Source organism: Procambarus clarkii, chromosome 40 (genome assembly GCF_040958095.1).
Source record: "Procambarus clarkii isolate CNS0578487 chromosome 40, FALCON_Pclarkii_2.0, whole genome shotgun sequence".
Classification (NCBI taxonomy): domain Eukaryota; kingdom Metazoa; phylum Arthropoda; class Malacostraca; order Decapoda; family Cambaridae; genus Procambarus; species Procambarus clarkii.
The window spans coordinates 28,255,580-28,277,922 of NC_091189.1; the positions used below are offsets into that span (position 1 = coordinate 28,255,580).

General features: G+C 48.6%; 1 protein-coding gene across 1 annotated transcript in view; it reads right to left on the bottom strand.

Moving 5' to 3' along the window:
• Nucleotides 1-22,343, bottom strand: part of LOC123757771 (sacsin-like) — a 138,012-nt gene that overhangs the window by 76,317 nt on the left and 39,352 nt on the right. The window contains 1 exon segment of the mRNA XM_069338905.1: nucleotides 10,630-10,777. Coding sequence (XP_069195006.1) covers nucleotides 10,630-10,777 — 148 coding nt within the window.

The following is a 22,343-nucleotide window of genomic DNA, read 5'->3' on the forward strand; positions in this document are numbered from 1 at the left end:
CAAATAAGAGCACTCTGTCCAAAGACCAGGATGGCTCAGGCAGCGCATGAGCAGGCCGGAGGTGAAACAACGCACAAGACAGCTTGCAAAACGGTGCAGAAGTAATGTCAATACCGAAAACAAGCTGCAACGGCTCCGCCAATGCCGCATGATACAAGGCGATAGTATTCGGCATAAGAAATAAGAAGACGGTCCTGAAACAGCCACGAGAGAAAGGACAAAACAACCTTAACCGAAAGCGAAATAAAGCGATGAAGAGAAAAAAAGAACCGGAAGGACCGCCAGGAAACTTTATACTGCTGCCGAGATGAAGCCTGCAGGTGGGACACCATCAAAGAAGCCACCGGATTACCATACAGAAGGTGATAGACTCGAATCAAAAAGATCAAATGCGAAGACTCGAGAAGATTGAACCAGTCTTGTAACAGACCGGACCAATCTACTGAAAAAAAGGCAGAAATGCGGTAAAACCTCTGGGTTCAGACACCGAGCAAGCAGTGCCTGAAACCAAGGCTGAGCCGCCCACCAAGGGGCCAAGAGGACTACTCTCGACTAGTAAGTCTCCAAGCGAGCAAGGACCTGGAGTAACAGCTGAACTGAGGTGGGGGGAGAGGTAGGGGGGGGAAGAGGTAAAGGAACCCCCACCTTGACCATTCCTGCTGAAAGGCATCAACCCCGACGGCCTCGCAGTCTGGGAAGGGTGCCACATATACTGGAAGACGCCTCAACCATGCCGAGCTGAAAAGGTCCACCTCCGGACGCCCAAATGTCTGGCAGAGCCAACTGAATGAGACAGCGTCAACTGTCCATTCCATGGACAGGGGAATGAACCAAGACAGGCTGTCCGCTAGGACGCTGGACACCCCTTGGACATGAATGGCCAAGATAACTCTGCAGACGAGTCACTGAAAAAAACAGCCCCAAAGAGCCAAGGACTGCATCAAACCCACTCAGTTCAGGAAATGACCCACCGGGGAGCAGTACGAATGGAACCGGATCGTCAATCTGCGGGCGACCCAAACCCTCTGAAGTGAAAACCACACCGCCGCAAACTCCCACACCGAGCTGTGAGCCCAACGGAAGGATGGACCCCACCACCTGTGGCCAGCCTGGTGAGCAGTGTTCACAAAGCCTCAGCTGAGAGACGACGCACCCATGAACACATTGAGCGAGGGCTCGGGTAGGCGCCAAGGCATTAAACACCCGAAAAACTCAAAGAGGAAGCTGGCGATGCATCAGCCGACACAAGCACTGGGAGGTCAAACTCAGCGATCCCAAGAGAGGTGGAAGGGACGTTCCCGAAGGAACCAGATCAGCCAACTAAGCCAAACCAGACCCAAAGAGGGTAGACCATCATCGCAAAGTTCAGGCACCTGCACAGGCCCTCAAGCAACTGCCACATGACCTAGGACCTCCCCCCCAAAAAAGCACATGCAGCACCACAGCCAAAGGAGAAACTTCGGAGGGAGAGACAAGAAAACAGTCCGAGAGTCCCACACAAGACCTGGCCAAGTCTGAACCTGGGAGGGGACCAGATTGGACTTCTGCCAGTTCACCAGGAACCTGAACTCGGCAAGCTGGGAAAGAACCAAATCCCTGGCGAGCAAACAAGCGGACCGACTGAGAGCCCAGACCAGCCAGTCGTCTAGACAGGCCAACACCCAAACACCTAAAAGACGCAAACGGGCCACCACGAAGCGGGTGAGGCATGTGAACACGTGAGGAGCCAGGTTCAACCCAAATGGGAGACAATGAAAGTGGTAACCGAGACGCCCCACAACAAACCCGAGCCAGTCCCAGAGCTCTGGATGAATCGAGACGTGCCAATACGCGTCCTTGAGGTCCAGGGAAACCTTCTAAGACCCCGGCTTCAACAGAAGCCGGACCTGGGACAGAGTGGTCATCCAAAAGTAGGGGCAAGAAACCCAGGAGTTCTGACGAGACAAAGCCAGAATGAACCGCAGGTCCGTACAGTCTCATTTCTGTACTGGAAACAGGTGGGAAACCCACCTGAGATGTTGTCAATTCGACTATGCCCAAGCGCACCCACTCCGAGATGACCTGACAGAGTACAGGAGAAGAGGCCTGCCCCTGCCAACCCCAAAGGGGGAGGGGCCACCCAACGTTTTTTGCAGGCTGCGGGAAACGACCCGAAAAGTCAACAAATCGTAAGATCAGGTGTGATGGAACAGAGCAAACCTCCCCCCCCCGTCATCGCCCCATCAATGGGGCTAACCCTGGAAGGGCCAACACCCCTTACAAGAACCTGACCTGTGCACAGAACGATCATCTCACCGACTAGATGCAGACGGTACCGAAGGTAGCACCGACTCCGAACCCGGCACCTGTGGCCTACCCTGATGAGCGGAATCCCGCGCCCTGGCACGACTCTTCCAGGAGGAACCCCGCGCCCTGGCATGACTCTTCCGGGAGGAACCCTGCACCCCCCCCCAGGACCCCTGGAGAACCAACAGGTCGGACATCGGACGACAGCTGGAAGAAGCTGCTTGCAGATACTGCTCAACCGCAGAGTCCGCAAACAGCAAGGGACAATAGGGTGAAACCTAAGAGCCAGACCCGAGCAGATTCCAAGAAGAAAGCAAGCACAACCTGCCGTCATGAGAGACATGCAGCGAAAAACAGAGACACCACAAGATCGGTGCAAATAGCTTCGCAGCGCAGATGACATATGAGCAGCCGAGACCAAGGCACTAGACCCGGGAATGGCCCCAAGCGCCTCTACATCCTCTGCAAGCCAATCCGAATACAGCTCCAAGAGCACCTAACCAAACGGGGCGGCCTCGGGGCATCCAAGTGGGAAACCAACCTAGCATGTTGCAGCAACATGCGTCCATAAAAAAACGAACCCATACAAGACGGGTTGGAACCCGGAACACACATTCAATGGTCTCCCGAGCCCAGACAGGGGTTTCCAGGGCCCGTAGGGGTAACAACTACGGGAAGCCCAGGCAAGGTGTTGCTAACCGGTTAAGAAACCCAAACATAACAAGAGGGTAGAGGATAGCACTGAAAACCCCTGCGACATGTACAATCACGGGGGCCTAGCAGAGGGCTGCCAAACACTACCAGTGGAATTATAGCCACACTAGGCAGACCCCCACCAGGCATGAAAATAAAAACAAAAGAAAAACCCCGCAAAAGTACACCGTCTCCAGAGGCAGCAGGAACCGGCCGTCGCGTAGGTGGCAGGCTGTGCAACACCTTGACGCCCTAACCAGCACTATACCAATCCCTACCCAGGGCCAAACAAGGGCCCAAGCCCCAGCTGACCCCAAGGGCGAGGCAAATGCCGAGCAGCAAGAACCTCTATGGGAATGGTTCCCGAACGCCCCAGGGAAGATAACCCTGTTACGCAAGGGCAGTACTCACAGGGCTCTTAGAGAAGTCAACCACTAAGCACATGCAGCCCCGGCATGAGGTTACCTTGAGGTGCTTCCGGGGCTTAGCGTCCCCGCGGCCCGGTCGTCGACCAGGCCTCCTGGTTGCCGGACTGATCAACCAGGCTGTTGGACGCGGCTGCTCGCAGCCTGACGTAGTAGTCACAGCCTGGTTGATCAGGTATCCTTTGGAGGTGCTTATCCAGTTCTCTCTTGAACACTGTGAGGGGTCGGTCAGTTATGCCCCTTATGTGTAGTGGAAGCGTGTTGAACAGTCTCGGACCTCTGATGTTGATAGAGTTCTCTCTCAGAGTACCAGTTGCACCTCTGTTGTTTTTCAACGGGGGTATTCTGCACATCCTGCCATGTCTTCTGGTCTCATGTGATGTTATTTCTGTGTGCAGGTTTGGGACCAGCCCCTCTAATATTTTCCACGTGTAAATTATTATGTACCTCTCCCGCCTGCGCTCAAGGGAGTACAGTTTTAGGCTCTTTAGTCGGTCCCAATAGTTTAGATGTTTTACTGAGTGGATTCTAGCAGTAAAGGATCTCTGCACGCTCTCCAGGTCAGCAATTTCTCCACCTTTGAAAGGTGCTGTCATTGTGCATCAGTACTCCACTCTAGAGAGCACAAGCGTTTTGAAAAGTATCATCATCGGTATAGCATCTCTAGTGTGAAAAGTTCTTGTTATCCAACCTGTCATTTTTCTTGCAGTTGTGACGGCTACTTTATTGTGTTCTTTAAAGGTAAGGTCTTCCGACATGAGTACACCCAGATCCTTTACATTGCCTTTTCGTTCTATGTTATGATTTGCCTGAGTTTTGTACGTGGTTTCCGTTTTTATATTTTCATTTTTTCCATAGCGCATGAGCTGGAACTTATCTTCGTTAAACATCATATTATTTTCTGCAGCCCATAGAAAGACCTGATCTACATCTGACTGGAGGTTCGCCGTGTCCTCTATGTTGCCTACTCTTGTGAAGATCCTAGTGTCATCTGCAAAGGAAGATACAGTGCTATAGGTTGTGTTCTTGTCTATGTCCGATATGAGGATGAGAAAAAGTACTGGAGCAAGCACAGTACCCTGGGGGACTGAGCTCTTCACGGTTGATGGGCTGGATTTTATTTTGTTGACTATTACACATTGGGTTCTGTTGGTCAGGAAATTGTAGATCCATCTGCCTATTTTTCCGGTAATTCCTTTTGAACGCATTTTATGTGCAATAACACCATGGTCACATTTATCAAAAGCTTTTGCGAAATCTGTGTAAATTACATCAGCGTTTTGTTTGTCTTCCATAGCATCTAATGCCATATCATAGTGGTCCAGCAACTGCGACAGGCAAGAGCGCCCTGTTCTGAAACCATGTTGTCCGGGGTTATGGAGATGCTGTGATTCCATGTATTTTGTGATCTTACTTCTTAGCACTCTCTCAAATTTTTTTATGATGTGCGATGTTAGTGCTATCGGTCTGTAATTTTTTGCCTCTTGCCTTATTTCCTCCTTTATGAAGTGGTGCTATCTCTGCTGTTTTTAGTATATCAGGAATAACGCCAGTATCTAGGCTTTGTCTCCACAGAATGTGGAGGGCCTGCGATAGTGTTTTTTTACAGTTATTTATGAATATGCAGTTCCAAGAATCCGGGCCTGGTGCAGAGTGCATAGGCATACTGTTTATGGCTTCTGCAAAATCCAGTGGGGATAGGGTGACGTCTGATATATATAAATAAATAAATAAATAAATAAATGTTTATTTAGGTAAGGTACATACATACAAGAGATTTTACAAAGTTTGTTGGATTAATAGATAGAGCTAGTACATACAATGCCTAAAGCCACTATTACGCAAAGCGTTTCGGGAAGGAAAAACAATAATGACTAAAGCTTAATACTAATGGGTATAAAGAATAAAATGTGTTGAGAACAAATAAAAATAGAGGTAAAAGAGGGGGGAACATGGCTGAAAAAGCAGCACAAATACAATTACAAATTATTACAGACAATTACATTCAAACAGCTTTGTTTTGAAAAAAAAAACAGACATGGGTTGACAACAGAGGGGTATGGTAGGTTACAGGGAATTTATTAGGTAGTGCTTCGTTTTTATCTTAAACTGGTTGAGAGAGGTACAGTCTTTAACATGGTTGGGAAGGTCATTCCACATTCTGGGTCCCTTGATTTGATGAGCATTTCTAGTTTGATTAAGTCGTACTCTAGGAATATCAAAACTGTATTTATTTCTGGTGTGGTGCTCATGGGTTCTGTTACAACCTTCAATGAATCTTTTGAGGTCAGGATTGGCATTACAGTTCAGCGTTTTATATATGTATAATACACATGAGAGAATGTGCAGTGACTTAATATCTTAACATATTCAGAGATTTGAGTAGGGGTACCGAGTGATGTCTGGGGCTAGAGTTGGATATTGTCCTAATAGCAGCTTTGTGTTGAATAATTAGAGGACGTAAATGATTTTGGGTAGTAGAACCCCAAGCACAAATACCATACTTGAGATATGGATAGATGAGGGAGTAATAGAGAGTCACCAGGGCAGGGTGGGGTACATAATATCTGATCTTAGAAAGAATGCCAACAGTTTTTGAAACTTTTTTTGATATATTTAGAATGTGTCCCTGGAAATTCAGCTTGTGGTTGATGAGAACGCCAAGGAATTTGCCATCTAATTTGTTACAAATTTGGGTATTGTTTATTTTGAGATTTATTTGATTAGAGGATTTATTGCCAAACAGAATATAGAACGTTTTGTCAATGTTAAGGGTGAGTTTGTTGGCAGTTAGCCAAAGATTCACTTTCTTTAGCTCAGTATTTACTGTGGCATTTAGAGCAGGGGGGTCAGGACATATGATTTGATGTTGGTATCGTATCCATGAAAAATTCCTTTGGGTTATCAATCTTTAGTGTGTTTAATGGCTCGCTGAAAACAGAGTCGTACTGCGTCCTCAGTAGCTCGCTCATTTCTTTGTTGTCATCGGTGAAAGTTCCATCTCCCTTTCGCAGGGGCCCGATACTAGATGTGGTTTTTTATCTTGATTTTGCATAGGAGAAAAAATATTTCGGATTTCTTTCTATTTCACTGATGGCCTTTTGCTCTCTTTGCCTCTCCTGGGTTTTGTATGATTCTTGTAGCTTCCATTCAATTGTTTCTATTTCTCTACCTAACCTTCTTCGCCATTCTTGAGATAGGGTGCGACTCTCAAGTTGTTCCGCGATTTGTTTTCTTCGCCTATATAGGGAACGACATTCCCGTTCCAATCTGCATCTCTTCCTCTTCTTTCTTAGAGGTATGCGGTTTGAACATATTTCTAGTGCTACTGAGCTTATTTTTTTCCAGGCACTGGTTCAGGTTTGCATTTTCTAGCTGTTCTTCCCAGTTTATTTCTGTGACGCCCTGGTTTATTTGCTCCCAGTTTATCTGTTTATTATTGAAGTTGAATTTGCTGAAATCTTCTCCACTGGGAATCTGGACTGGTTTTGAAGGTCTACTCCCCATGGTTGTCATAACTTCAATTAAGTTGTGATCTGAGTAACAGGTATTTGTAATCATTATGTTCCTGATCAATTCATCATTATTAGTGAAAATGAGGTCCAGCGTGTTCTCTTTCCTAGTTGGTTCTACTATTTGCTGGTTTAAGGCAAACCTGTCGCACATCCGTAGCAGGTCATTTGCATGTGCCTGTTCATTTAGGCTACTTCCTGGTATTCTTTCTGATATTACTGTATTAGCCAGGTGCTTCCATTTCAGGTGCCGTAGGTTGAAATCCCCAAGCAGGATGATGTTCGGAGCTGGATTTGTGAGGTTTTCCAAGCAGTGTTCTATTTTCATTAGTTGGTCTTTAAACTGCTAAGGGTTTGCCTCCGGTGACTTATATACAAGGACAATAACTACATTTAAAATCTCTATTTTGATTATCAGCACTTCCACCATATCATTTGAGGTGTTTAGCAGCTCAGTACAGATGAGTGTGTCTTTGATGTAGAGGCTGACCCCACCCTGAAGCCGGTGTTTCCTATCACATCTGAAAAGATTGTACTCTGAGATCCATATTTCACCATCATGGTAGTCCTTTGTGTGGGTTTCTGTTAGGGCTGCAAACACTGCATTTGCCTCATGAAGGAGACCATCTATAAAGTGAACTTTGTTGGATTTACGTGTTTTTATACCCTGGATGTTGGCAAATATAAATGTTATTGTGTTAGTGGAAGTGCTGGAAGCCTTACTTGGTGTTAATATCTGAGGCTCTGGTAAGGAGGTCACTGTGTTTGCGTCCAGGGTGTATCGTTTTGGAAGTGATTTGTCTAGTTTTGGTAGTAGGACGGGTGTTGTCTGGTGTAGTACCTGTGTGCTTGTTGATAATTTGAATTCCAGTCTTGTGGGTATCTCCGTTCCCCTCTGTAATCCTGTAGTGGTTCCATCTGACTGTTCCTCTCTCTTATATTTACTACTCTGTTTCTGCCTTCCTCTAAAAAATTTCCAGTAGTGTCATATTGATCTTCCCGTCTATAACACTCTGTACCTCTCACATGGAATTCCGGACACTGAAGATTGTAGCATTTTTTGTCCCTAATTGAAAATTGACATAATTTAGGGTGGAAGTATCTACACCCTGTTCCAAAACGGCATGTACCCCTCTCCAACATGTTCCTGCATTTTCGAGGATGCAGAAAATGGCATTTTGCTTCTAATTTTGCAGCCCTGTGGTTGCCAAGGTGGTAAATCCCGAGGAAACGAGACACTTTCAGAGCGGGGGAAAGCCAAGTGGACCTTGCAGACACATTCATGGCCCGACTCGATGATGAGGCAGAGGACATTGTGGAGAGCCTACCATTGCCTCCTACCGAGAGTAGTGAGGAGGTGGAGGAAAACACTATTGAGCCTCGGTCAATGGCATCTGACCCAGGTATGGATACATCCTTGAGTGATTTACAGAAAGCTGACCCCAGTCTTGCAGAATGTCATGATGTAGCTCTCTTTAAGGAGGAGATTGTAGATGCAACAACCGGGTACTATTACAATGATCAGATTTTGATGAGAAAATGGAGACCACAGAGTTCTCCCTTGTCAAATGAGTGGGAGATAGTCCACCAGGTTATGTTGCCTACCAGCTATAGAGAGAAAGTTTTGGCAGCTGCTCATGATGACCCTATGGGGGGACATCAAGATATTAATATTATTTATTAAAAAATCTTCAAATATTTCTTCTGGCCCAAGCTGAAAAGTGATGTGGCAAAATTTTGTAGCTCATGTATTCCTTGTCAGCTTGTTGGGAAAACAAACCAGACAAGTACTGTGGGGGCTCCCCACAGAAAACACGAAAATTCGTGGCTGTGCCCCACAGAACAACAAAGAACAAGAAACCAGGACAAAGAAAAGGCACTGTAAGACATACGCAAAATGTCCAAGCAAAACACACAACACCTAACACCCCACAAAAAAGCGAGAACCAGCACCTGGCCGACAGTCACAAGATTCCGTCGGGCAGAACAATCTGAGATTGTTCTGCAAGTACAATCTCACTTGCAGAACAGAGACATTACCATGCCACAAGACAGCAGAGCCATGCAATGTAAGAGGAGCATCCCTAGTGGAGAGTGTCCAGAGGTGCGTGCCCAGTAGGAGAAGACGAGGTGCATTCAGCACAGAGGGGGAGGAGGCTCCATTCAAAGCCGCCCCACACTCGCAAGCTGAGAAAAGAACTAAAAGATCGCATCACACATAAATCCAGAACATACCGAATATCCAGGGGATTATGACCAAAGATAAGAGGAGCGAGAACGGCGTAGAATCTGCTAGAAAGAACGCGGAACACCAACATGTGTACACCGCCCAAAACAAAAACAAACCCCCCAGACCCCGCACCTGAGGACCAAACTGCACACCCGTCTTCTGGGGACGACACCAGCAAGGCGTACAGAACAAATAATAGGAATGGCGAGACAGAAAGGAGAGACAATGTGAAGACTAATTAATGCAAAAACAAAATCAAAAGAAGACAAGAAGCACGAAAGAGGACCAATGAGTCCGAGAAAGGACTAGAGGGAAGCCTCACCGGAAGTCAACCAACGTTTCAATAATATTGGAAATATCGAAGAGTTCCACGAACCAACGAGAACTGCGAGAAGCAAGCACAAATGCACGGAGGCACATATGGCCCAGAGACCCCTGAGTCAAGGAACATGCGGGGATCCTGATACGAAGGCAACATGTATGCAACATAATCATGAAAAAGAGAGAAAAGGGAAGAAAAGCACCCCAGGAATGATGGAACCAACAGACCCGAAGGAGCACGGAACCGAACCCAGGGAGGGGTAGATCCGAAACCAACATGAACGCCGAGGGGAAAGGAAAAACCCCCAGACTGAGGAACTGCAAGCCCTGCTTAGAGAGTACAAAAACCCACGCAGAACAAAATGGGGCCTAGGCCCCCCGAACCACCCCTCCCCAACCCCGGGAACCTCTACGGCAGGACAAAAGGGTCGAGTCGTTCCCCCCCAAAGCCCCAGTTCCACAATTAAAATCCGGAGCAGCTGTACAAAACACTAAGGAAGGGAGCCCACTGGTCAGGCCCCGTACAGCACGGCTGGAGGAAAAGGCTTGAATGTGTCTGCCGCCACCTTGGAAGAGGAAAACCCCCGAGACCGTCTGAGTCATAAACCGACCAGACTCTGCCCCAACCTGCCTGATGCTAATTTTGTTTGGGGGAGTTCTGCCCACTCGTTCGGTTTTCGGTAGCAATATTTTCACCAGATTAGGGGTTTGTTTTGGGGCGCCTGCTTTTCTGGGTGTCTGTCCCAGTCGATGGCAGACATAGAATGCTCCCAACCACAGGGGGTTTGTATAGGCCAATGCTCCTCTTGCCTCTCTAAGGGGGCCAGGTTCTGGCTCCGGTAGGCAAGAACTCCAAGCACTTTGATGCCAGAAAGTTATACATATACATTCAGCCTGGATAGCTCCGGGGAGCGAACGGGACTCCCCTCAGAAAAGTTTTACATCTCCTCTTCCCCCACCCTCCACCTCCATCCAAACCCAAATTATGGTAAAAACTATAAAATTTTATTGTAATCTCTTATTTACATACATTATATTTTCTAAAAATCTAAGTATGTGGGTGGGTAATTTATTTACTGGGTGCTCTTGGGAGCACCCAGTAAATAAATTACTGAGTCTCCTTGGGTGAAAATAAAATTTCTCAATCTTTTTGAGAACTTACCAGTAAGGTGAAAGACTGACTTGAACCCTAAACCAAACTGTCCAACTTTCAGGGGATCATCTTTTTTTATACTATCACTTAGCTTGCGTATTCCATACCAATCTTCTTGCGTAAAAATTCCATTATTGTATAGACACAGTGCAGGTCCCTGTAAGCAGTAAAGAAAAAAACAACATTATATATCATTAAAAGGCAAAATTAGCAAATATGTTGACTGTAAATTAATTACAACTTCAGTTCCTCACAAATTTTTCCTGTCTTTTCTCTATGAAAATCTTCATATTTTCATAAGTCTAATAACAATGTCACTTACTGTTGATTTCCTGCTTGTATAACCACTAATTGACCCAGCCTCATACTCTCAGCCCAACATGAATTGTATGTACTATATTAAAGTTCGGCTTTTAGTTTCTAACTTTCGTAAAGTACTAATCCATTGCTAAAACACCTGTTGCTGACCACAGAAAAGGTGATACCCCCTAGTGTCAACACCTGCAACAGAGGAGCTCCAGGATATTTCACAATTCCTAAGTATTGTAGTACAGGTTGATGATAGTGAGTGGTGTCCCAGGGAACATTAAAAGTGTTGTGCTTTGGGAAAATAGGTGAGGTAACACGAATGTGCAAAGTGAAGTGAAAAATTGGATGAGAAAAAGTGACCCTAGTGTTTACAGTCCAGACAAAAACATTCAAGATGGCCATCAGCAAGAAGAGAAACAAAACAGAGCTAGATTTTGGGGGTTTTAATGAAGAAAACATTGATATAAGCAGTCTACACAACAAATTGGCAAAATTAGATATTATAGTGAACTATCATGAAGAAATAATCAGCAAATTGAAAGAAAGTAATGAGCACTTGAGTGGCAAGGTTTTAGGTCTTGAGGGGTTAGTGAAAGACTTATGCAAGGACAAGAATCAACTGGAAACAAATTGCAAAGCCATGGAAGAAGAAAATAAACTTAAAAATAGCTTTGGAAGAAGTTAAAGCAAACTTAAACTTAAATGACTACAATAGGTTAGGTAAGGAAATTCAACAGGAAAAACAGCTTTTGTCAGCACAGATGGAGGAAGTTACACAGGGAATAGAACAGTGCAAGAAAGATATGCAACTCACCTATGCACAAGTGGCCAAGGAGAAGGAAAAAATTGAAGAAGCAGTAAAGGAAGTCAAACACTGCAGCAACCAAGATAAAACAAACATTAGGCTGGAAGTGAAAAAAGAATTGGCATCTAACCCAAAGTTGGTGCAAAACACAGTTGATCGGAGTAAGTCCCTGATCATTTTTGGCTGCAAAGAAAAGGAGATAACTTCCAGGTCAGAAAGAGCTGTAGAAGAAGCAAAAGTAGTAGATAAAATTGTTGGCCTTGTGGAAGGTCTTACTACCATCGAGAATGTCTGCGACTACAGGAGGATTGGAAAGTACGTAAAAGGGAAAGATCGACCTTTGAGGATCACCCTAAATGGTGCCAAACAGATGGAAGAAGTACTAAGGAATGCTAGAAAATTACAAAGTGATGAGGTACGGAAAGTAAGGTCATAAAGACGAGATCTTTCAAAAGAAGATAGCGAGAAGCTGAGACTGAACCTCGCCGAGGCAAAACGTTTAAATGAGAGCAGGAATGAAGAAGAAATCAATTCTTTTTTCCTACAAAGTGAAAGGCAGGCAAACCAGTAAAGTGGTACATAAAGGCAAACCAACAAAAGGATTAGAGAGAGGGGGGAGTGAAGAATAAGGAGGGGAACAAGTTCCTGAAAATTGCATACACCAACATAGATGGAGTGAGATCGAAGATACTGGAGTTAACATTATCGCTCTCTTCAGACACGTATCATGTCCATTTTTTTTCTCCTGAGTGCTAGCTTTGGACAGGACTCGCATCCACTACAAAAATATTTATATAAAATTCATTTTTGTGGGGAGCCCCTACGGCTCCCTGGAGCTTCTTGGGCTAATGTATGTTATATTAGACCAGGACATTAGCCAAGGTGTTCAGACCTACCAGGGACCAGCGCCAGAACCTGGCTCCTTCAAGGAGCAATGGCCCTGGAAAACCCCTTTGTGGTTGGGGTTTTCCTTATCTGCCATTGACCGGGGTTAGGCACCCAGAAAGGTAGGCATAACAAAACAAACCCCACATGGTAAAAAAACTAAAACAAAAAACCGAAAAGAGAGGTAGAAACTCCTTACAATCACAAGGAAACAAGCAAACATCACACTTTACTACCATGCCGATCGTCAGCACAGCCCTCCCCGCCCCGAGAGGGGGAGGGGGGGAGCCCCATACCTACCGCGCCGGCTGCCAAGCTTCAGTTTTTAAGCTAATGTCACCGGGATAGATGCTTCTCTGACCTCAGTTTCCTAGGCGGTGTTTGCCTTGTCTGGCGTTCACTGCCGTGTGTTGTGTTGTGCGGTGGCCAGGAGTACCTCATCAGTGCCGGGGCTGCATGCGCTTAGTACTTGACTTCCCTAAGCGCCCTGTGAGCACTGCCCTTGCATAACAGGGTTATCTTCCCTGGGACGATCGGGAACCATTCCCGTAGAGGTTCTTGCTGCTCGGCATTTGCCTCGCCCTTGGGGCCCTTGTTTGGCCCTGGGTAGGGATTAGTATTGTGCTGGTTAGGGCGTCAAGGTGTTGCACAGCCTGCCACCTAAGCGGCGACCGGTTCCTGTTGCATCTGGAGACGGTGTACTTTTGTTGGGGTTTTCTTTTGTTTTTATTTTCTAGCCTGGTGGGGGTCTGCCTAGTGTGGCTATACTTCCACTGGTAGTGTTTGGCGGCCCTCTGCTAGGCCCCTGTGATTGTACACGTCGCAGGGGTTTTCAGTGTTATCCTCTACCCTCTTGTTATTTTTGGGTTTCTTAGCAACACCTTGCCCGGGCTTCCCGTAGCAGTCAGCCTACGGGCCCTGGAAACCCCTGTCTGGGCTCAGGGGTACATTGAATGTGTCTTCCGGGTTCCAACCCGTCTTGTACGGGATCGTTGGTTGCTGTGCCCTTGTCTCCGGGTGAGTCGCCACTTTTACCTCCGTCGTGCTGCCTGTTGGGTCACTGACACCTTGACCTGGAATCTTGCGAGAGAGATTCTCTGCTCGTTTTCCAGTACTCTCCTGATGTTATTACTGTTCAGAGTACAGGCGGCATCCGTGTTGCAAGCTAGGTTAGGTTGCTGCAACATGCTAGGTTGGCTTCCCACTCTTATGCCCCGAGGCCGCCCCGTTTTGGTTAGGTGCTGTTCGCCTCTTTCCCTCCCTGTTCCCGGCTCCAGACCGTCTGCGGGTTTCAGGGTCGGGGCGGGGTTTAATTGGGGCTGAGACTCGGGCGGTTTTTGGGGGCTGCCCCGTTCGGGTTGGGGGACGGAGGTTTTCGAGCCTCTTCCTGTTGCCAAGGCTTCTGGGTCTTACCAGCGGCACTTTCTTGCTGCCTTTCCCATGGACTCTTGCTTTTCTTTAAGGGCGGAGGGCTTGGAGGACAGCTCTGCCCCAGGGCCTCTGTTGCTGGTTCCCATGGCTGTGGGGGATGCCTGCTAGCAGTTCTGGGGCGGTTTGCCCCTGCCTGCGTTTTCTGCTTTTGGGCGGAGTTTTTCACCCATCCAGTCTGCTTGCTTCCCACTTTTGCTGGCGTCTTTTCGTATCTTTAGCGTCGGTCACAGCCCTCTTGTTCTGGCGGCCATTTTCGTCTGCCAGTTTCCCGGTGTGGCCACCAGGGCGTCATTGCGGTTTGTTTACATGCGCTTGGGTGTGCGAGCGAGCTTCTTGGGTGAGTTTTCACCTTTTTTCAGGGGTTTTATTCTCCTGTTGTTGTGTCTTTGCTTTTCTGGTGTGGGGTTTTATTCTCCTGTTGTTGTTTCTTTGCTTTTCTGGTGTTTTCTGCCTGTTTCCTGTTCCTCTGGGAACGTTTGAGTGTTGATTTTACACCGGGCTTCCTTTTTGTATGTTTTGGGTCTGGGCCCTTGGGTTTGGGCTGTGTCCCTGTCTGTTATGCTTGCTCCCACACCTTGTCCCTCGGTTTTCGGTCTGTTATGACCGTTTCCCAGGGGGTTCTGTCTGGGGGCTGTGCTTTGCCTTTCTGTGGTGTTTCTCCGCCGTCAAATGTGGTGGTTCGGGCTTCCCCTGGTTCGATTCTGGGTTCCTTTGGGTTCTTTGGTTCCGTTCCGGAGGTTTCTTCCTCTTGGGCCCCTTTGTGGGTTCAGGGGGCTATGTTTCCTCGTGTGACCTGGTTCTGCCTTCTGGAGTTCCGGGTTCTTCCTGGCTTGCAGACTGATCTTTTTGGGTCTTGACACATGTTGTGGTCGTGCTGCGACTTTGAGGTTTCGTTGTCGAGGTGGGCCTTTTGATGCAGTTTTGTGCCTTCTTTGCCTGGCCGGTGTGGTGCTCTCTGCCCACTGGTCAGCGACTTGTATTTTTCTTTTAAAATGTATGTGTCTAATTACCTAAGTGTAGTTACAGGATGAGAGTTACGCTCATGGTGTGTAAGCATGTACATGTGTATGCTGTGTGTGTGTGCACATGTGTATACACACGTGTGTGTGTAACATACCTTGTGTGTATGTGTATGTGTATATGTATGTGTATTTCCGGATCTTAGTGCCCTGTCTGAGTATGCTTGAGATTCAGTGTCTGGCCTACCTCGACGACTGGCTGGTGTGGGCTTCCAGTCAGTCCGCTTGTCTGCTCGCCAGGGGTGTGGTTCTTTCCATATCGCCGGGTTTGGTTTCCTGGTGATCGGGAGGCCATTCCATCTGTTTCCATCCCGGGTTCGGACCTGGGACTTGTTTAGGGCTATTGGGCCACTCATTGTCTTTCCCTCCAGAAGTGTTACTGCGGCTGTGGTCCCACCTTCGGCTGTTCATGAGGGGGTCCCGGGTTGCTCAGCGGTTACTTGAGCAGTTGTGCGAGTCTGAACTTCGACTTGCTGGTCTGCCCGCGGGGTCGGGCTTGGCTTTGGTGTCTGTTTGGTTCCTTTGGAGACTCCCCTTCCGCCTCTTGCATTCGTTGGGTTCGTTCCTCCGGGGATCTTGTGTTGGTGCTGTGTCACCAGCTTCCTCTTTGGGGTTTTCGGGGTTCCGTGCCTTGGCACCTACCCGAGCCTTCGCTCGATGTGCTCATGGACGGGTCATCTCTCGGCTGGGGCTTTGTGACCAGTGCTCACCAGGTCGGACGGGGATGGTGGAGTCTGTCCGTCCGTTGGGTTCACAGCAGGGTTCAGGAGTTCATGGTTGTCTGGTTTATGCATCGGAGGGTTTGGGTCACTCGGTGCTCTACCATTCAGCTCCGTTCGGACTGTTCTCTGGCGGTTCTTGCCTGAACCACAGGGTTTCTCTTAGGTGTTGACCTTTGGGGTTGGTTCCGTAGTGACTCGTTTGCTGGATTCTCGGGGTTTGGCTAACCGTGAGGTTCATGTCCGGGGTGTGTCCTGCGTCCTGGTGGACAGCTGTCTCGGTTCATTCCTCTGTTCGCGGATTGGCCAGTCGTCGCTGACTCGTTTTGTTGGCTATGTCGGACGTATGGACTCCTGGCCGTGGACGTCTTCGAGTCATCGTGGTCTAGGTGTCGCCCATTTTATGCGGCGCCCTTACCCACCTGCGAGTCATTCACGGTGGATGCTTTTCGGCAGAACTGGTTGAGGTGGGGGTATCTGTTCCTCTTCTCCTGGTTCAGCTATTGCTTCGAGTTCTGGCTCAGTTGCAGCCCATTCCCACGAGAGCAGTCCTTATGGTTCCTTGGTGGCCGGCCCAGCCTTATTTTCAGACGCTGCTTGATAGGTGTCCGAACCCGGGGCGTTTTACTGCGGCTCCTCTTTCGGCAGGTCAAATCGGTCCTGTATGTGACTGGTTCTGGTTCGGCCTTCTCCTCGGCTCTTTGCATCTGGTATTTTGACGAGGATATCACCATCTCTGTGGTGTTCAGGTGGCTTTGTTGACGGTGTCCCACCTGCGAGCTTCGTCTTGGCGACAGTATGACATTTCGTACGCTTTCTCGTGTTTTGTTTCACCTCCGGCCTGCTCATGCGTCGCCTGAGCCGTCCTGGTCCTTGATCAGGGTGCCATCTTATCTTCTCCTCAGTTTGTGGTAGCCCCTTCGGTTCAGGTTTCTGCTCTTTGGTACTGGTGGTATATTTGTACGTGTACAGCCTTTCTCCGTCCTGGCGACTGTCGAGACGGCTGCTTTCCGGAGAAGTTCTTGGGTTATTGATGCTTGATTGGTTTGGTCGGGGGTGCGTCCTGTGATGTCTGGTTGTGCTTTTTGCTGTTGCCTGCGTACCGTGTCTGGGGATGCGCTGTGGTTGATCCGGTTCCCCTCGTTCCCTGTTTTCAGGGCTCGGGTTTCCCAGGTCGTCCGCAGAGTTTTTCATTCTTCCAACCTGCGGTCTGTCTTTGCGCCCGTGCTGTTCAGACGTTTGCAGCTTTTGCTGCTGTGTTGGTGACCTCTAGGGCTCATTTTGGGGGCAGGGATTTGAGGGTCGCAAAGGTTCTTGGCCGCCCATTCTTTATGCGAGTCTGCTCCTGTGTGTTCTTGTTGCCTTTGGTCGCAGGTTGCAACCTGTTGTCTTGGCTTTGTGTTGCAGAGTTTGTGGTGGCCGCCTCCCGGGTTAGCCCTTTCTTTTCCTTCTCTTTGGGTATGAAGCTCCAGGGAGCCGTAGGGGCTCCCCACAGAAAACCAGCGTTGAATGTAATGAAACGCCATTTTCTGGGTGAGCCCCGGAGGCTCCCTGGCAACCCTCCCTCCCACCGGTCGGTGGTTTTTTTGCGTTGGTTGAAGCTTGGCAGCCAGCGCGGTAGGTCCGGGGCTCCCCCCCCTCCCCCTCTCGGGGTGGGGAGGGCTGCGTAGACGATCAGCATGGCAGTAAAGTGTGATGTTTGCTTGTTTCCTTGTGATTGTAGGGAGTTTCTACCTCTCTTATTCGTTTTTTTGTTTTAGTTTTTTACCATGTGGGGTTTGTTTTGTTATGCCTACCTTTCTGGGTGCCTAACCCCGGTTGATGGCAGATAAGGAAAACCCCAACCACAAAGGGGTTTTCCAGGGCCATTGCTCCCTGAAACCTCTCTGCAGGGGCCAGGTTCTGGCGCTGGTCCCTGCTAGGTCTGAACTCCTTAGCTAATGTCCCAGTCTAATATAACATACATTAGCCCGATAAGCTCCAGGGTACCTCTGGGGCTCACCCAGAAAATGGCGTTATATTACATTCAACGCTGTTTTTTTTTATCTGATCGACCTCGGGATAGTTTCAAATTAAGCGCCTTTAGAATGCGCACAATTTGATACCAAAATGAATGAAATGAATGAACCCACAGAGGAAGGTCAAAGGGACGGATCCGGGAGGCGAACACCATGCACCCCCTCAACAGAAAGTGAGACAACTGGCTGCAGCCGCCAACCCAAGACAACACAGGCTCGAAAGGGCCCGGGAACAACACGAGACAACGAGCAGCCAGGCCCCTGTACGACTGCCAACAAACCCTGTGCCCGAAGTCAGCAAGGACACGCCACCAAGACAGCAGCAAGAGCAGCGAATCCACGAACGCCACAGGCATGGGCAAAGAACACAGGCTGCCTACCCGCAAAAACACGGCGGACGACTCGGGACACCTTCTCCCGCGAACAGGGAAGAATGGAACCGGATCAACCCAAAGCGCGCCCAAGACACAGAAGCCGTGGCATGCAAATAACAGCGAAGGGCCGCAACTGAACACAAAACATGACGCACCCTGGCTCGACCAAGCAACCACAAACAAACCAAGGACTTCTCCCCCCGGATCGCAGCAGCCTCACCCCATGCCAGAAAAGAGGGGGACGGCTGCAACCGAACAAACCAAATGCCATGACTGAAGGAGAGCAAGAAGCTCAGCAACCAGAGCTCTAGAGGCAAACACCAACAGGAAAAAGAGCTGTCAAAACAAACCCGAACCGAAGGGGCCACCACCAATCGAGGAGAAGAAAGAGCACGCTGTCCAGAGATTCAGACAGCTCAAGCAGTGCAAGAACAGGCCAGAGGTGAAACAATGCACGAGACAGCCTACGAATGGTGCAGATGTAACACAAAGATCGAAAGCAAGCTGAAGCGGCTCCGCCAGCTCCGCACAAAACGAGGCGACAGTATGTGGCAAATCAACGGCCCCCAACTTCCACAAGAAAAGCCAAGCCAACGCCAACTAACGCAGCCAAGAAAAGCATGCAGGTGGGACACCAACAATGAAGCCACCCAACTGACTACCAAAGGTGAGAGACTCGAGGCAGAACCCAACCAGCCCTGTCAAGGTTCAAACAAGCCTAGGAAGAGGCGGAGCCGCGGGAAGATCTCGGGTGCGACCACCGAGGAGGCTGAGCTGGAAATCCAAGCCGGCAAAGACGGGGATGGAATGTCTGTCGAACAGAAAAAAAACCCACGCGAGCGAGCTCACCAGGACATCGGAAACTACAAGCCCAATGCGAGACCCCAGAGAAGGAACACTGCGAGACTCTGAAAAAGCCCACAGGCAGAGCAAGCCAGGAAAACAGGAACCCAAACCTGGCAACATGAAGGTGAAAAGACACAAACAAAACACACAACAGTGTGAAGGAGATGCACGAGGAAGGGAAGTGGTGGAAGCAGACCCCACATACAGCTGCAAGTGCAGACCTGACAGAGCCCAGGAGATATCAGGGAAGCAACAGGGAAGAGGCAGGACGAAAGAACCAAAGCATAACCCCAGGCACAAAACTACAGCAAAATGTCACCCCACAACATCCCAACACAGTAACAAGTACCACATGGCACCGTGGCACACATTACCAATACACACACGCACCAGCAACATGCACCACACACAATATGCAACATGTAACATGCAACATACAACCGGAAGGAACTTCTCGCGGCAAAGGCAGAGAATGGTAGAGACTGACTCCAGACAGGATCAAACGTAGATACGAGAGAGCCCAGCAGGCCCAGGAACCCACACACTAAGTGACCAACAGCGGAGAGGCGGGACCAAGAGCCAAAGCTCAACCCCAACAAGCACAACTACGGGAGAACAGAGAATCCAATGTTCCATTATGTTTGTATCTCACCTTGTAAGTATGTACATGACCTGAATAAACATCAGAACTTCAATTTGAATGTACATGGAAAAGCTAAGATAGGTACAGCAAGACCAGCAAGAAATGAGTGACCCAGAAAGCATGGAAACAAATAACCCAAACAAGGAAGGTCCCAGGAAGAAGCACGGAAGGGCCGAACAAAACGCCACAAGCTCACTCCAACACACAACCACAGTATCAAAACTGCAGCAAAACATCACCACAGAACACCCTTGACACAGGAACATGTACCCACACAACAGACACCACCACTTACGCACCGATCAGTGCGTAGGAACCGAGGAACACAGTGAAGGTGGGGCCCCAAACACAAGCACGAAACCTGCTTGATGGGGATCTAGGAGTTCTTCTACTCCCTAAGCCCACATGGGTGGACATACATAGGAGAGGGACTGGATGGGCAATCAGGAGCCGCCCTGTATGGGGCGAGAGGCCTCCTGCAGTCACCTAGGGGCTTGACGTCCGTATCGGGAGGTTCGGAACAAGACCTGCCACGTATGGGCCAATAGGCCTGCTGCAGGCACCCCTGTTAGTATGTTCCATGTACTCATGTACGTATATACTCCCATTCGTACCCCCAAAAACGATCCAGCGCCTGGACGAAGGAGACGCCAGACCCCTTAAACTCACCTGCAGAACAGTGGCATGGAAGGGTCAAGACAATGTCACAAGGCAGGTGCCGCCCGAGGCAGCCAGGGTATCGTGCACCCGCAGCAGAGAACCGGGAGCACCACCCGCGGAAGCAGGCCAGAGCCACCCATGCAGAAGAGGAGGGGGAGAGGTGACGGAGGCGCCCCCTACCTAAAACGCAGGGAAAACCCAGCAACCTCCCCATAGCAGCATCACAGAACACCCCCCCAGGAGCAACAGGGCACGGACTGCAGAATGAGACGAGCAAGAGGCAAAGCACTCTGGAGAAAATGGACGGAGAACCCCAGCACTAGTGCACACTGTCCGAACCAAAACAAACTCCCACGGTGCATGCGCAGGACACGAACGAAAATAGCCCAACAGGACGTATTCTGGCCGATTCGCTGAAGAGAGACAGCCCAACACACAGGAACAGAAGCCAAAATATTAAAAAAGGAGTAAGCAACGACACACATAGCCAGCTCATTAAGGAAACTAATGAACCAAATGGAATCCAACCGGGCCACCAGTAGCCCAATTGGGCTACAAGCAGCCCAACCTGGCATCTCGGACCAGGAATATAGAAGGAAAACGAGCAGCGCCAAGACACAACACGGAGAGAAGATACATGAACAAAAGACCGAGACAGGGCAGAAAACTCAAGAGGAAGCACGGAAGAGGATCAACAAGTCCTAGAAAGGACCGGAATGAAGCTGAACCGGCAGACAACAGGCGATCCAATAATACGGGAAGGAGCAAAAACCACCCAGAATCTACGAGAATACAGAAACAAGCACAAACGACGAAGGCACCAAAAAACCCAGTCACACCAGAAACCTAAAGTCAAGCAGAACCCCAAGAAGAGGGGAACATGACAGAGAAGTCCCGTCCCAAGTTAAAAGGGGTGAACAACGGAAAAGAGCACTCACCAACAGGGCGGAACCAACAGGCGAAAGGGACAAGGAACCAAGTCGGGGGAAGGGCCGATGCCCATCAACTCGTGCGGAGAGTAGGGAAGGAAAAACCCCACTCCATGCTACCGCAAGCCCCGCCCAGAGGGTTGAAAAAAACAGCGGGTTCCAATGGGGCCAGAGGCCCCCCAAGTTAGCCCTTCCCCAGCCCCGGGAACCCATACGGCAGGCCCCAAGGCTGAGCCGTCCCCCCAAAGTCCCAGCCTCAAGAAAAACTGGGGCAGCCGTGAAAAACACAAAGGAAGGGAGCATACTGGCAGACTCATACAACACGGCTGGAAGAACAGGCTCGAATGCCCCCATCGTTACCCTGGAAGGGGAATTCCCCAAGACCAACCGAATGTCTCAAAACCATGGTAAACCCTGTTGGAAAGTTTCCAACACTAATACATCATTTCTTGTATTACAATACATCATTATTGTATTAACCATAGTAATTACTAACTCTACTAATTTGTAGAACTAATTCAATTAATGTTTTTATTGCGACGCAATATTAGCCAAATTCTTCCCACAGTCTCAATGACGCCGGGAGGTAGCTACAGGCTAAAACATGAATCTCTCCACATTTAGTTTGCATCTAAACAGAGTTTAGTTAATTACATTCCCTTACTAAGGATAATCGTTTATTTAGTTAATTATTTACGAAGCATATTATTGCTTACTGAATTCGTTCATTTAGGTGCATTAACCCTTAAATTGCGCATCGCATCATATGATGCTTTGACCGACTTGCAGTAAATTGCGCATCGCATCATATGATGCTTTGGAGTACTATGCAAGATTTAAACGGCCCGCGAATACACGGGGTTCACCACTTGCCCATGGTGGCAGCAGTGAACTCTTATCTATCAGTTGTATACAGTTGATCCACCAGTTGGTATACAGAATTATATGAACATGTTTGCTGATGATGCTAAGATAATAGGAAGGATAAGAAACTTAGATGATTGTCATGCCCTTCAAGATGACCTGGACAAAATAAGTATCTGGAGCACCACTTGGCAAATGGAATTTAATGTTAATAAATGCCA